Source organism: Mus caroli, unplaced genomic scaffold (assembly GCF_978045245.1).
Source record: "Mus caroli unplaced genomic scaffold, Mus_caroli_1 scaffold_20, whole genome shotgun sequence".
NCBI classification, from domain to species: Eukaryota; Metazoa; Chordata; class Mammalia; order Rodentia; family Muridae; genus Mus; species Mus caroli.
This window is the reverse complement of record NW_028227275.1, coordinates 56910076-56925266: the sequence shown is the minus strand read 5'-3', so window position 1 is coordinate 56925266 and position 15191 is coordinate 56910076. Positions and strand designations below refer to the sequence as shown.

The window sequence follows — 15191 nt, the reverse complement described above, 5'->3', positions numbered from 1 at the left end:
AAGAAAAAAAAATGCTGGTTGACAAAAATGAGGCAGAAGTCCTGACTGGCCAACAGTCATACAGCTAAGAGGCAGCAGAGAGCCAGCATTCAAATTCAGCAAACCAGAGGCAAGTCTCAAGTTTTTCTCTAGGTTAAACAAGACTGAGTTCCCAGTACTGCTATCTCAAGCTTCCCACACAGTTTCAAATGACTCAGAGTTAGACCAGAAATCACTTGTAAGAAATTTTCTTCTGGAAACTCTCATTTAACATCATTTAAAAATAGAATTTACAGCCAGGACTACACAGAGAAACCCTGTCTCGGAAAACCAAAAAAAAAAAAAAATAGAATTTAGATAAATATCTAGCTCCCCGTGTGCTATTTTCTATTAAAGAACATTACTCCATCCAGGAGTGGAGGCTTGCACCTTTAATTCCAGCACTTGGAAGGCAAAGAGGCAGGCAGATCTCTTGTGAGTTTGAAGCCAATCTGGTCTAAATGGTAAATTCCAGGACAACCAGTACTGTTATGTAGACAGATCTCAAATAAATAAATAAATAATAAAAATAACAATAAAATAAAACTAGTCCATAAATCTAGGGAACATGTTTTCACTATGACTTTATGCAGTCATGCTGTTCTGTTGTCCACTGACTTGGCTTGATAGACAAAATGCCTGAAGGACCAGCAGATGTGCAAGGACTTTTGACATAGCTGGGGGATGGGAGTGTTGTGTGCAGTACAGAGAATTAGAAACATAGCATGAGGAAAAAAAACAAAAAAAAAACAAGCCGGGCGTGGTGGCGCACGCCTTTAATCCCAGCACTCAGGAGGCAGAGGCAGGCGGATTTCTGAGTTCGAGGCCAGCCTGATCTACAGAGTGAGTTCCAGGACAGCCAGGGCTACACAGAGAAACCTGTCTCAAAAAACAAACAAACAAGAAACATTGCACCTCTAGAGACTGGGACCTCACTGATTAGTCTCATTATTTCTATTACAAGAAACAGAACCACAGGCCACCCAAAAGAATGTTTTAAAAGCCAACCTCAGAAGAGAGCAGACTGCAAGGCCTCTATGCAGTATTGTTCCAGGAATAAACCAACAACGTCTCCAATATGGCCAACGTATGCAAGTGCCATGCGTGTAGACGCTGAATGACCTGAAGATGCAAATGAAAGCCCGGTTCCCCAAAACACTCATTACATTTCTGTCCTCCCATTCACCAAAGCCAACTTGTAGGAACTTGGAACTCAGAAATCTATAAAAAGCAAAGTATGATTGGGTTATAGAATTAACACAGGCGGGCAATTTAAATAAAAGGATGTTTTTAAACAATCTGCAAGAGAAAGGAAAGTGGCAAATGATTTAGCTGTGTAGTTTCTTCTGGCTTTAGTGAGAACCCCCAGGGCTGGGGTAACAATGCGTGTGGCTCTACAGATGGCCGGCCGTTAGAATGACCCAATAGGCCAAACCTCCTTGAAGAGTTTGGACTGCAGTCAAGGTCAGCACAGGCCCTGGAAGCATATTACGCTGGTTTTGGGAATGGGAGGGATTTAGTTTGTTTGGTGGGAGGGATTTAGTGTTTGGTGGGAGGGATTTAGTTTGTTTGGGAATGGGAGGGATTTAGTTTGTTTGGTGGTGGTGTTTGGGTTTTTTGCAGGAACCATGGAATTGTGACTGTGGCAGACCAAGAACTGGAAAGGAAAATGACAAAGGAATACTGCAAATACAAAAGCCACCATCTCAGCCTGCATTCAACCCTCTATTCCCCCAGTCACGCCAAGCCTGTACCTTGGCCCTCAAGTCATTCTACCATCACAGAGAAAGTATCAAGAAACCTATCCCCCCATTCTACCCAGTCCTGCAAAAGAATGAAAATGAATAGCAAAGCACCTGAAGGGGAGGCGATGAGCAGAAAGAGAAGCAAATAAAAGAACTCTGACCCCTACACAGCCTGAGACTTATCCCACTTAACCACAAAAAAAAGAACTCGTAATAAATACTAAGGCATTTTTACATGATTGGCAGAAGGAAGAAGACATCTGAGGCAAGCTACTGTCACAGCCAAGTTCATATGAAGGAGCCATATACAACCCTCCCAATCAAGTTATCAGCTGTGCGCACGCGCACACATATATACATACACACACACACACACACACACACACACACACACTCCCTTTTGCAAGACCCAAAAATGCTCTAAAGCATTTTCCCCAAGGACTATCAGGTTTCAGTTATTGTTCCACTTAACTAGTCTTCTTTCATTTACCCACCAAGTTCATGCCTCCATTTTATTCCTGATTGAAACTACCCAGGTCTTCCACCCCAAAAGTATATAAAGAACTCTGGACTCTTCATCCAACCTTAGCATCCCTACCTGATAATATTTGTACCCCAGCCCCTTCTCAAGAATACGTCTGTTGTAACACCTTCAAATATAAACCCAGCCAGAAGACATCTAAAACCGTAACAGATGCGGACAGGGAAAAGGAGTCTCAGCTGCTGTGATGACTGAGCTTGGCAGGAAACAGGAAGGATGCTCCGTGGTGAAGTTCAACAGGCGAAGTACGAGGATTGGCCACAACACCCCATATGCTTCAAATTCCCAATGCCCTCATTCCTCCAACCACAGGGCAGTACCAGATAGTGGTATCACTCCCACACCACTATAGCTCCTTTCCCAGATCCCAGGCTCCACATTCCCTCAAGCCCACTACCTGGAGGCTTCATTAACCTTGTAAACATTGCAGCTGCCCATTACCCATTACCCAGCCCAGCCAGATCGTAGCCAGAACCATCCTGCTGTACTGTGTAGCTTTTGGTTTATTTTTGTTTTTCCTGAACTGGGAAAAAAAATCAGGGACATTGGTCAAACATAAGTAGAGGTAATGGGTATTGTTTACTGAAATTTGACGTGATCAACTAAAATTGATTGCTGAGAAAGTCCAACCACTTGATCTGAACTCTCCAGTCCCAAAGATGGCATGCTATTTAAGATGAGCTTAATTCCATTGGTCATCAGGAGACTATTCCAATCCCCACACTCAAGCGCCCTTCCACACCCACTCTGGGTCTTCAGGCTGCCTTTCTTCTAGCTGTCACGTCTTCCTGGATGTCAAACTGGCTCACCTGACAGTGCAATCAAGACAATGACAACCAGGTTTCCAAACCACGAATCGCCCCAAGTTTTATTTGTAGTCCATACAAAAGAAGGGAAAAGAATTAAGATTTCTAACACCACCTACTTGGAGAGATAGGGAATTGGGACTATGCCAGTCACCATCAGCTAAAACATCAGTGGTAAGCGGGGACTTGGACACAACTGACTGTCCCAACAGGATCTCAGTCTCAACAGTCTCTACAGAAGGACAGTCAGGGCCCCCTGGACTGCTGGCATAGCTGGGCACATAGGAAATAGCTAAAGTAACCCTTTCCTGGCCTCCCTCACATCTAAAAAGAAAAACGCGCCGCCTGACCTCAGCTGTCGGGTGTATGACCTCCAAACAACCTTAAGGATCGCGCACAAAAATAAAAGGGAGCCAGGAAAAAATAAAAATATAAAAGAAATTCCCATTCTGGGGAGATGGCTGGGTAGAGGGAAAACCACAGATCTAAAGCCAGTAGCAAGATGTGCTGCTGAGGCAAAGGAACAAAGCAGGCTACTGCCAAACACAAAAGGGTCCTCTCCTGGGGAGGGCCCACATGATAGAGCCACCACTGGGAGAGGGATGAGAGAGGGTGGTGATAACCTGGGTCTGCACCCTACCCTACCTCTTCCTCTCTCTCCCTTCCTGTGGTGCCCCATCCCCAGGACGGCCCTACATGCGGCGCTGGTAGCCAGAGTGCATCTGAGCTGCCCGCAGGTAATCATTATAGGAGCCCGAATAGCGTGCGTAATCGGAATGGGCATCGGGCAGGCGACGGTAATCCAGCGAGGACTTTGTCGGCGAGCGGCGGAACGAAAGCTGCGACTCTGATAAACGGCGGTAATCAGAGAGCTCGGCTAAACGCCGGTCGGAACCATACCTAGTCGAGAGAAGAAGACAGTTGGTGAATGAGACAGTTGAGGGGAGGGCTCCAGGTAGGCCTAGGGGAGATGCCATTGGGGACAGGGAGGGTATACCAGACTTGTCTCAAACAGTTGGTGTCCCTGTCAGAAGGCTCATCATACTATCCAGGTCAAGGAACCAACCTGGGTTCTTCAGGTCAGTGGGAAACCAAGCCCTCTGCTGAAGCTCCCTTCCAAACCAGCCAAGGTGAGTCCTGGTCTACATTCCCAAACAAGCTATTCCCACTCATGGGCCCTGCACAAAAAGACCTTGGTTTATCAACAGAACGACGGACGAAAGTAGGGTCCCCAACTTCCCAGGGTGGACGCACCTCATAAGCTTGCCTTCAGCCAGTGAGTGCCAAAAGGACTACTTTCTTTCACATCCATCCCACCAAAACCAGAACAAGGGAGTGAGTTTAAGGATCCTTCAGACAGTGGGAAAAATCTATGAGCCAATCCTGCAAAACGTGGCTCCATCGGTTCATCGGGATCTCCTAGAATGATGACGTTTCCTGGCCCTAAGTTTGTTGGTATCACCCCAGGCTGAGCACTATGCCCCACCTAAATCCTGATGGCCAGAACTGTTCAGACACTCACCCTCATGGCTTTTGGACATCCCATAGAAGTAAGACCAAGGGAGGGGCCAATGGCTCCTGTTTCCCTCCCATGCCAACCTCAGCCCCTTGCCCTAAGCCCCAGCTGGGGGCTGAGGCGGGGGGGCATACAGTACCTTTTTGACATGGCGACAGCCTTTTTGTAGGGATCGTCGTAGCTGGCCCGGGGTGGGGAGAGGCGAGTACGCTCATAGGGCGGCGGGGTGCTGTTGGCGTTGGCAACGGCCCCCTGGGACATAGACAGGTAGGCTGCTGACGGCTGGCCTGTCCCATCGTAGGCACTGCCCGGCTGGCCACGGTAGGAGGCAGCAGCCTGGGGATGCTGCTGGGCAGCATAGGAAGCAGCCAATGAGGCTGATGACTGAGTGCGGTAAGGAGCTGCCAGGGTGGCAGAAGGCTGAGCCCCATAAGCAGCTGCCGCACCATAGGAGCCAGTGGCCGCAGCAGCAGACTGAGCTCCATATGAGCCTGACAGGCCCATAGATGCTTGAGCCCCATAGCTATTCAGCTGGGTCTGAACAACTGGTTGAGCCCCATAGGAACCAGCCATTGGGGTAGTGGCTTGTGCAGCATAGGCAGCTGGCTGGCTAGCATAGGCAGCAGCTGTGGCTGGTTGTGCCACATAAGCAGCAGGCTGGGAAGAATAAGAAGCAGCCTGTTGTGCAGCATATGGGGCAGACTGGGCACTGTAAGAGGCTGAGGGCTGGGCACTGTAAGACGCTGCCTGGGCTCCATAAGCCAGTGAGGAGGCTGCAGACTGGGCACCATAGGAGGCTGCTTGAGCCCCATAGGAACCTAGGGAAGAAGCTGCTCCCTGTGTGTTATAGGAAGAAGCAGCCGCACGAACCCCATACGAAGAGGCAGCCTGGGCGCCATAAGAGGATGGCTGGTTACCATAGGAAGCAAGGGAGGAGCCCTGAGCCCCATAGGAGTTAAGCGAAGAAGCTGCAGCTGCCTGACCCCCATAAGTGGAAAGGGCTGAGGCTGAGGGCTGGACTCCACCATATGGGCCAAGCGAGGAAGCTGCAGCAGACTGGGAACTAGGGCTAGCCAGCTGACCCCTGTATGGGGCCCCAAGGGAGACAGAGGGCTGAGCACGGTAAGAAGCTGCCTGAGCTGTCATGGGCTGAGTCCGATAGCCGACACCCAAAGAGGCGGAAGGCTGGGCCCTATATGCAGCTCCCAGAGACACTGAGGGTTGGGCCCGGTAGGTGGCTGGCTGGGCCGTCAGAGGCGCCACATAAGAAGCTCGAGGAGGTGAACGGCGCAGGGGGCTGCGGTCGCGACCAAAGAATGGTGGTGTGGGCTGACGGGCTTGCCCATCAAAGCCACCAGTGCTGTTGCCAAAAGCCTGCTGGTAGTCGAAGGTGGCAGAGAAGCCACCAGTTCCAGGGAATGCTGTGTCCCCAGCCCCTGGTTTCTTGGTCTTGTCCCCAGACTGGATAGCCAGGGCAGGCCCCTTCTTCTGCCCCTTGGTTGAGAGTTCCACGTTGATGCGCTTGCCCTTCACTTCTTTGCCGTTGAGCTGCGCGATGGCGGCTTTGGCATCTGCTTCCTTCTCCATGTGAACAAACGCGTAGTCTGATAAAGCAGCAGACAGAGGGTTAGCAATTAGGGGGGCAGGGCATGCTACCTAGTGGGTCCCAAACTGGACACACAACAGCACCCAGCTGTTGCCAGCTACATCCAGGTCTCTCTAAGCCCTCCTCTATGTATGCCATGAAGTGTGGCTGATGTGTCACCAAATGTTTGACTGTTTCAAGCAGTCAGCCACCTTTAACTTTGTCCTTCTCTGTTCCCCTGCCACCTCAACCAACTAACTTTCTGGTGAGAAAAGGAAAAAGCAAAGACGAACTCAGGATAAAAATCTTCACAGCGGCTATAAATATAAACCAGCAAGCAAACAGAAAGCATTCCTAGATGACTCAATTACTCCATTTTCTCAATTCAAGCACAGCTAATAATCCTGCTTACTGCTCACCTCTAAAGCTAAGAGCATAAAACACTAACTAGGAAACACTCACATTTTGGTGTGACTCACTTCTCAGTCTAGGTGCATTTAGTAAAGGCAGAGTGACTGCGAGAAGCAATCACAAATCCCTCCAGTGTAACCTTCCCCGTTCACACTACTTTCCAGTTTTCAGTCACTTCATACACAAGTCTCAACAATCCTTTAAGGAAAAGACCACTGTCTTCTCTTTCAGGCAAGTATGATCAATGTTTTTATGTAGCTTTCTGTAAATCAATCAATGCCAACGCCCAGCTAACTCTTCCATGCCCCTCTGTTTCATCAGTCTTTATCCTGAGAAGTCCATGGACAGGTCTCTGTAATATTTCTAAAAATGCTACCTTGCACAGAAGCTAGGACCTATGAGTGTCAATAAGATAAGAGAATAGATATAATCCCACATTATTCCCTCTATTTCCTCTTTTAGGGACAGAAGAATACCTTCCCCTTAGAAGACTATTTACTGCTTTTTCAGGTTTACTGTAAGTGGCATGCTTTGGGGGGAGGGGTGGGATTAGCATAGGAAGGGTCTCCCATGTGCCCCTAGCACGACTGAGTAATACCACCAGCCACCTACCTAGGCTCTCTCATTAAAGACCTGAGTAAGTTGTGTTGGGAGAAAGTCACAGACATGGTACTGATCTGAGAACTCTAATCACTTACAACATAGGGAAAACTTTAATAAAGGGGAAGAAATTCTTGGTACCATCCATACCACAAACTCTCATAGTCCCATCAGCAGGGTCTGAGGAGCAATGATCAGAACCTATCTGAGAGACAAGGCTCTGCACTTAACTCCACTTTGGACTTGTGGCTACTTTAAGGCATTCAACAGCTAGGATCCAATTTCTGTCATATCAATTTAAGAAATAAAAAAATTATCTGGATGGACTAAGGTTCCATTTTTATAAAACAGATTATTAGAGATGACACCCAAACACCTCCAAACAAATACTCTCCTTTTAGGGCTCTTATTCTGAGATGCCTTGTCTAAACTGTTCACTTACAACAAGTCATCTCCTAGGTTGAAGACAATGAAACCTCCAAAGAAATAAAAGACAAAAACCAAGTGCAGCCGGGCGTGGTGGCGCACGCCTTTAATCCCAGCACTCGGGAGGCAGAGGCAGGCGGATTTCTGAGTTCGAGGCCAGCCTGGTCTACAAAGTGAGCTCCAGGACAGCCAGAGCTATAAAGAGAAACCCTGTCTTGAAAAACCAAAAAAAAAAAAAAAACCAAGTGCAGTATAATGTGAATGATCCTGGACTAGAAATTCAAAGGCCCAGCTGTATTAGATCCACCCATCACTGACTATTTAGGTGACCTTAGAGAACTTCTATTTATTTCCCTACAGGAAAAGTTTATCCTGCCAACCTCAAGTTAAAGTTCAAGTAAGAAGACAGAAATGCCTTGTGAGGTTTAAATAGATGAAGGATGATAGTGGAGTCGTGACAGTTCTTCAAACCTAAACTAACCAGGTTTATTTCCCTAGAAAATATTATTTTTAATCTCTAATAAAAAAAAAACATAATGCTACATTATAACCTAAAAGCTGCTTACCACGGTAAAAGGCCAAAATGAGGCAAGAGAGTTGGGTCAGCAGTAGAAAAGAGCACTGGTTCTCTCACACAGGATCCAGGCTGGGTTCTCAGCACCCACAGAGAGGCTCACAACCACTTACATATATATAATTCCAGTTCCCAAAAATCCCCCACTCACTTATGACCTGTGTAGGTACATATACATGCAGGCAAAAATATTCATACACAAGAAATAATCTATTTTTTGTGGGGAGGGAGGGTTTGAGACAGGCTCTCACTATGTAGTTCTGGATATCCTATAATTATGTAGACCAGGCTGGTCTCCAAATCAGATTCCCCCTGCCTGTCTTCCAAGTAAATACTGGATTAAAGGTGTGGAGCACTATGCCTGGCTTAATTTAATTAAAAAAAAAAAGGTGAATGCCAAGTTTGATGTGCCGAGTTCAACAAATGATAGTCTTCAGTGACCCCAAGTTTGAAAGGTAAACCATCCATGTAGCCACTGGACATTTCAATTGTCCTTTGATTACTCATCTCCACTTGGGATGAATCAGCTAAAAATAGCAGTTGTGGTCTAAGATTTCTATAAAAACAGAGAGATCAGGAATCGTAAAGCTTGCCTACAAGCCCAGCACTTAGGAGGTGAGGTAGACAGAAGATGAGTTAGAGACCAGCAAGAGCTACAAAGTGAGGAGGCACTGCCTCAAAATAAATACATAGACAAATAAGCAAATGTTTTTAAAAGACTGAACTTGCCCTCAACCAGGACAATGTAATGACAAATAGGAACACCCAGTCAAAATTAAGAGAAAACATCAAGATAGCTAGAGCTTAAAGACAGATGGGGCAGGAAGGTAAGGTGGAAACAAACTCTGTGAAGGACAAAGGAACCTTATTTTTTTCTTGATTTGTTTTATCCCCCACTATGTAGCTCTGGCTGTCCTAGAACTATATATATATAGTTCTATGTAGCTCTGGCTGTCCTAGAACTATATATATATATATATATATATATATATATATATATATATATATATATATATATATATATATACCTAGATTAAGAATAGCCTCCAGGGCTGGTGAGATGGCTCAGTGGGTTAAGAGCACCCGACTGCTCTTCTGAAGGTCTGGAGTTCAAATCCCAGCAACCACATGGTGGCTCACAACCATCCGTAACGAGATCTGGCGCCCTCTTCTGGAGTGTCTGAAGACAGCTACAGTGTACTTACATATAATAAATAAATAAATAAATAAATAAATAAATAAATAAATAAATAAATCTTTAAAAAAAAAAAAAAGAATAGCCTCCAACCCACATAGATCTGCCTGCCTGACTCCCAAGTGCTGAAATTAAAGGCATGGAATGGGAGCTAGGTTGTGTGTGTGTGTGTTTGGGTTTTTTGGTTTTTGTTTTTGTTTTGTTTTGGTCTTTTTCAAGACAGGGTTTCTCTGTGTAGTCCTGGCTGTCCTGGAATTCACTCTGTAGACCAGGCTGGCCTCGAACTCGGAAATCTGCCTGCCTCTGCCTCCCGAGTGCTGGGATTAAAGGCGTGCCCCACCATGTCCGGCTGGTGGTTAAGAGCATGTTCTGCATGTTCACAACTCCCTATAATTCCAGGGGATCTAATGCCCTCTACTTCTAGATTCTACATACAAACATAATAAGAAAAATAATAATAAATCCTGTGTACCACCATGAACACCCACCTGTTTATCATTCTATTCAAAAATGAGCTAGGAAAACCATCTAACAAAAATTTCAATGGATTTACAAGAGAAATTAGATATCCCATCTACACCTCATACCTGGTTTTGAGTTTAAAAGGCCAAGTGCTACCCAGCATATGGTAGCAATCAGGAGGAAAGACAAGGAGGACCAGAGATTGGATGCCAACCTAAATTACTCAGCAAGGCCCTGTTTAAAATAAGTCGTGAGCTGGTGAGATGGTTCAAAGAACACTGGCTGCTCTTCCAGAGGTCCAGAGTTTAATTCCCAGCAACTACAAGGTGGCTCACATCTGTCTATAAAAGGGATGAGTCCTCTTCTGACGTGCAGTTTGTACATGCAGACAGAGCATTCCTACATTTTCCAAAGTATATAGCCGGGAGTGGTGGCACACGCCTTTAATACCAGCACTCGGGAGGCAGAGGCAGGCGGATTTCTGAGTTCAAGACCAGCCTGGTCTACAGAGTGAGTTCCAGGACAGCCAGGGCTACACAGAGAAACCCTGTCTCGAGGAAAAAAAAAAAGTATATAAATAAATTAAAATAAATAAATAAAACACGTGGCAAATCAGAAAATTTAAAGAATTGGTTGATCATAGTGGCATATATACCTTTAATTCCAGCACTTGTGGATCTCTGAGTTCAAGACCAGCAAGTTATACACAGTGAATTCCAAGAAAACCAGTGCTGCACAGTGAGACCACCGGGGAAGGCAGGGGGAGGGGGAGCCCACTGCAACAAAAGAAATTTAAGAACTGGATAGTGTATATATGACAAGTATAAGGCCCTTGGTTTGACTGCACTACCACACCACAAAAAAATAATAATAATAAATAAATAAAAGCAAGAAGGAGGGGAGAAAATAAGAGAGGGGAAAGAGGAACAATACTTTCAAATGAGTTAGTTCAAATGACTACCCAAATGAGCTCTCATGAGGGAGGGCCTCTGATACAAATAGTCATTTTCAATCAGGAAGTTTCTAAGCCTGATATTAGAAGGGAGTGTGAGGTGGGCATGGAGGTACACACCTGAAATACCAGCTCATAAGAGGTAGAGGCAATTGAGATCAGGACTTCAAGGCCATCCTCAGCTACACAGCAAGTTCAGCCTGGACTGTGTAAGACACTGTTTCAAAAAAGCAAGGGAGACTGGAAAGATGCAGCCTTTGAGAACACCTGCAACTGTTGCAGAGAATCCAGAATCAGTTCCCTCCACCACCCCTCCTGACCATCCTGACCTCTGTGGGCATCAAGCATACACACAATGCACATACATAAATACAGGCACTCATACGCATAAAATAGATCTAAAAGGTGTGTGTGTGTGTGTGTGTGTGTGTGTGTGTGTGTGTGTGTGTATACAGAAGATGTAGCTCAGTACAAGGCCAGGGAGTCTAAGTTACCTAGTTGATGAGACCTAAGACTCATTGCAGTAAGTCAAACTCAGACCTGTCAAAGACACTCAAAAGACTAATGGGGCAATGAAGAACTTCAAAGACCCACCTGCATGGAGAACTACTTCAGAGAAACCACTACATTAAGAATAGTAAGCTGGGCTCAGTGATATTGCACTCCTGTAATCTCAATGCTAGGGAGGCAGAGGCAGGCAATCTCCAATTCCCAGGGCAGCCAGAGCTACACACATAAACACTGTCTCATAAATAAATAAATAAATAAACAAACAAACAAACGAGCAAACAGACAAGTTTTTCTCAGGACTTTCTATGGTGTTTTGACTCTAGCAACAAGACTACCAAAAGTACAAAAAAGACAAGAGTACCAAAAGTTTTCCCAAATAAAACTAAATACTTTCAACTTAAATTAACAAAGCTGTGTGTGTGTGTGTGTGTGTGTGTGTACACACACACACAGGAAGAATGGCTGTATTTTTCTTATCTGATATTCAACCCTCCGTTGACACCTGTATGATTCCTGAAACTGTTCATCTTTGAATATCTAGTAGTATATAGCTGTGGAGAATAGTTATCATTGCTGCTATGGAGATTTTGTTCTACAAATCATACCAAAGCCCAAGTAACCAACCAAGCTACTACGATTGTTTTTTCCTGTGAACTATACCAGAGCTGGCCATCGATTTAACACCAAGCTTCTGCACTTTTCAAGCCCTGACAGCCTCAACCAAATGCCCATCCTCAGCTCCCTCCCCTCCCACAATGAGCAAGCTATTGATAGCAAAATTCAGAAGCCGATCTCTTCTACTCCACTTCCAACCTGAAAGCCTGTCACCCCAACTGAGATACCGGCATCAGTAGAAGTATGTTCAAATCTCACCAAATCTCTTACAGCAAAGGATAGAGTCTGTGTCGTATCAGTCTAGAGTGTAGTTCTGCTATAAATATGTTTTCAAAAGGAAAGACGTGCACATAACCTTCTCTCACAGAGAATCTAGTTCTACATCCCAACCACCACCCTGTCACTGACTGCCAGTCCCAAACAAATTCAAGCAAATTTCTGGCCTACCATCTGAGAAAAGCTTATTGAACCATACAAATTCCAAAGGAGTCTGTCCCCTCAGGTACTGAATTCTACTCCCACTCTACCATCCAGACTACCTAAGAACTACAAAAGAAACTAGATAGGTCAATTGAGACTCTCATAAAAACTCATACATCCCATGCATTTGCTGACCAAGTACCCAAACTGAGACCTTTCCCACTCGTTTACACTAAACAGAAGCAAAAACCCATAAATCGCACAGCCTGCTTAAAGTTTGCAGTAAAGTCAGATTCCAGATATAACCTGAATTGAAGAAAACAGAATGCAGTATTAAGACAGAACAAACATTTGTTCCTATTAATGCACATCCTATGACCCTTCACCCCCCTCTTTGAAAAGACAAGGAATGGCCCAAAAGATGTGACTTTCCAGAACAGCAAATGAACCCTTGGATGAGAATGAGCAAGCACCTATACCCACATTTAGTTCCTGTCCTCAAAATTCCTTACAAGGCACAAGCAGATATGAATCCAACAGCAGCAGAACTAGGGAATAAACAAGGCCTCAACTCCCAGAGTGCACTGTTGAAAATGACAGGGCAAAGTTAACTCTCATCAGTGAAACCCACATGGGTCTGGGTGTCTCATAAAATCTTGCCAACATAAAAAAGCAGGTATTTGAAAGATAAAGAGATAAAACCCCAGCATATGAAAATCAACAGGGTCTGAAAAAGATACATTTCCTCAAAGGAAATAGCAAACTAAGCGAGCTGTCCTAAGAATTACTCAAGCAATAAAAAGTACTAACTGAATAGATGGTGTTAAAACCAAGTTTAATAGAAATCTCACACGCCCCTCTCAACGCCCTCCCCCCCCCAACCAAAGCCAGAGCATTCCCCTTTGCAATCTCACCAAGCTAATAAAACATCTGTGCCCTGAGGCACCAGCTTAGCAAGTAAAGTGCTACTGAGGGAGACTTAATAGCCCCCTTTTACATGCAAAAATAACGCAGAAACCCGGGGCTTCCACTTGTTAAGCTGTAAAACCCAACACAAAGTGGAGGGTGGAGGAAAAGAATTAAAAAGCACAAAACCGCCAAGGCTAACCCATCAAATACTGAAAGGTCAAAGGGGTTCGGAAGAGGCCCCTCCCATACCCACAAGCAGATTTCATTCCAGACAAAACTAAAAAAGCCCGAACCCGAGAAACCACCAAGGGCCCCGCTACCTTCCGCCCTGGGAGCATTCATCGGGAAGGAACCCCAGAGCCGCCTTGGGGCTTCAACCCAACCTTTTCCCTTTTCCCTCGATCTGACCAATGTCTGGAGAGGAAGTGGGGAAGTGGCGAACTCTTTTCCCCGCTCCATAACCCGGTTGGTGCCCTTCCTTCCCTTTCCATTTCATTTTGGTGCCAAGCTCATGCAACCAGGAAAAGGCGCCTCCTCCCAACCCCGCACACTCGCAAATCTCTGGCGCGTCCCCAGCCCCGAGGCTTCGGCTTGCAGTGGCCACTGCACCCGCCCGGAGCCGACTCCTCCCACTTGATGAATGTTGCTTGGACCGCAAGGGAGAAGGGTGGCTCTACCCAACTCGCCCCCAGCACCTTAGGCCCCGCTCCCGCACACTCCCCCATCATTCCCAACCCTGAGGACCAACCCCAGAGTGAGGGGCGTGGCTAAGAGGCAGAGAGCACCGCGCGTGTCCCCTCCCCCGAGCGCGCTCCCGCGTTACCTTTTACCACGTCACACTCGATGACGCGTCCACGGCGCTCGAAGAGGCTGCGCAATTCCTGACTTGTGCATGCAGCCGATACATTGCCCACGAAAATCTTCCAAGTGTTCAGGGGCCTCGGGCGCGACATCTCCACCACGAGCGCGCGACCTGGACGCAGCTCGTGGCCATGCAGGGCCTCGATGGCGCGCACCGCGCCAGCGTTCTCGCGCATGTGCACGAAGGCAAACTGTTTCATGACGGCGCAGCTCATGACCGTGCCATAGGGCGCGAAGAGAGCTGCCAACTCCTCCGGCGTGGTATCTGCCCCATCGACATTGCCCACAAAAATCTTCATTTTGCCGCCGCAACCGCCTTCTCGGAGAGACAGGACCTCTCCTACAGCGACAGGCAAAACGTCCGAACGACCCGCAGTCCTCCACAGGAATGGCTGGCGACCGAGAACCCCGCCGCGCAGGCGCTCTAACCTAACCAATTGGAGGCTGCATCGCGCGCGGATATCAGCCAATCAAAGTGGTTGAGAGCAGATGTCCTTTGACGCAGCCAATCCCAAAGGGCCTGGAGCCCCTTGTTAACGGAGGGGGTGGAAAAGGCGTAGAGGCGCGCGACCAACCGCCACCGTCGGGGGGAGGGGAAAGGAGGGCTGGGGACGGGGAGGCGCGCTCCGGCCGAGTCCGCAGAGGCCTAGTCGGAAGACCTACCTCCGGCCAGGGTGTGGCGTCCCGGCGGGGCCCCAAGGAAAACTTTGTTCTTTAGGGAAGTCGGGGCACCTCTGTTCGAGCTGCCTCAGCCAAACCCCGGGTGTTGTGATGGCAGCCTCAGTGTCTGCGGTAAGGCCGCGCCCGGAGGAGAAGCCAGGACAAACCCCTTTTAGTCTGGGATTGGCCCCCGACACTATACGCTTGGAGATCTGAGGGGACTGTAACTCGTTCTTTGCAACTTGGGGTTGCTTAGGCTCTGGAGGATTTTGCAGACAGTGAATATTGAGCGTCTGTCTGTCTCAACCTGATGGAATTTCGAGAATTACGATGCTGACCATTTATTGTATGCATGAAGTTTATCACAATATGATGTTCCATGAAG

The 15191-nt window shown here is 46.9% G+C and overlaps 1 protein-coding gene across 1 annotated transcript; it reads right to left on the bottom strand.

Moving 5' to 3' along the window:
• Positions 1-3145: 3145 nt before the first annotated feature.
• On the bottom strand, positions 3146-14551 carry Rbm14 (RNA binding motif protein 14). The gene is made up of 3 exons (XM_021151193.2): positions 14109-14551; positions 4766-6230; positions 3146-4010 (listed from the first exon to the last, which is right to left on the bottom strand). The coding sequence occupies exons 1-3, from the start codon at positions 14443-14445 to the stop codon at positions 3803-3805; spliced, it is 2010 nt and encodes a 669-aa protein (XP_021006852.1). The 5' UTR covers positions 14446-14551; the 3' UTR covers positions 3146-3802.
• Between the last annotated feature and the right edge of the window lie 640 nt (positions 14552-15191).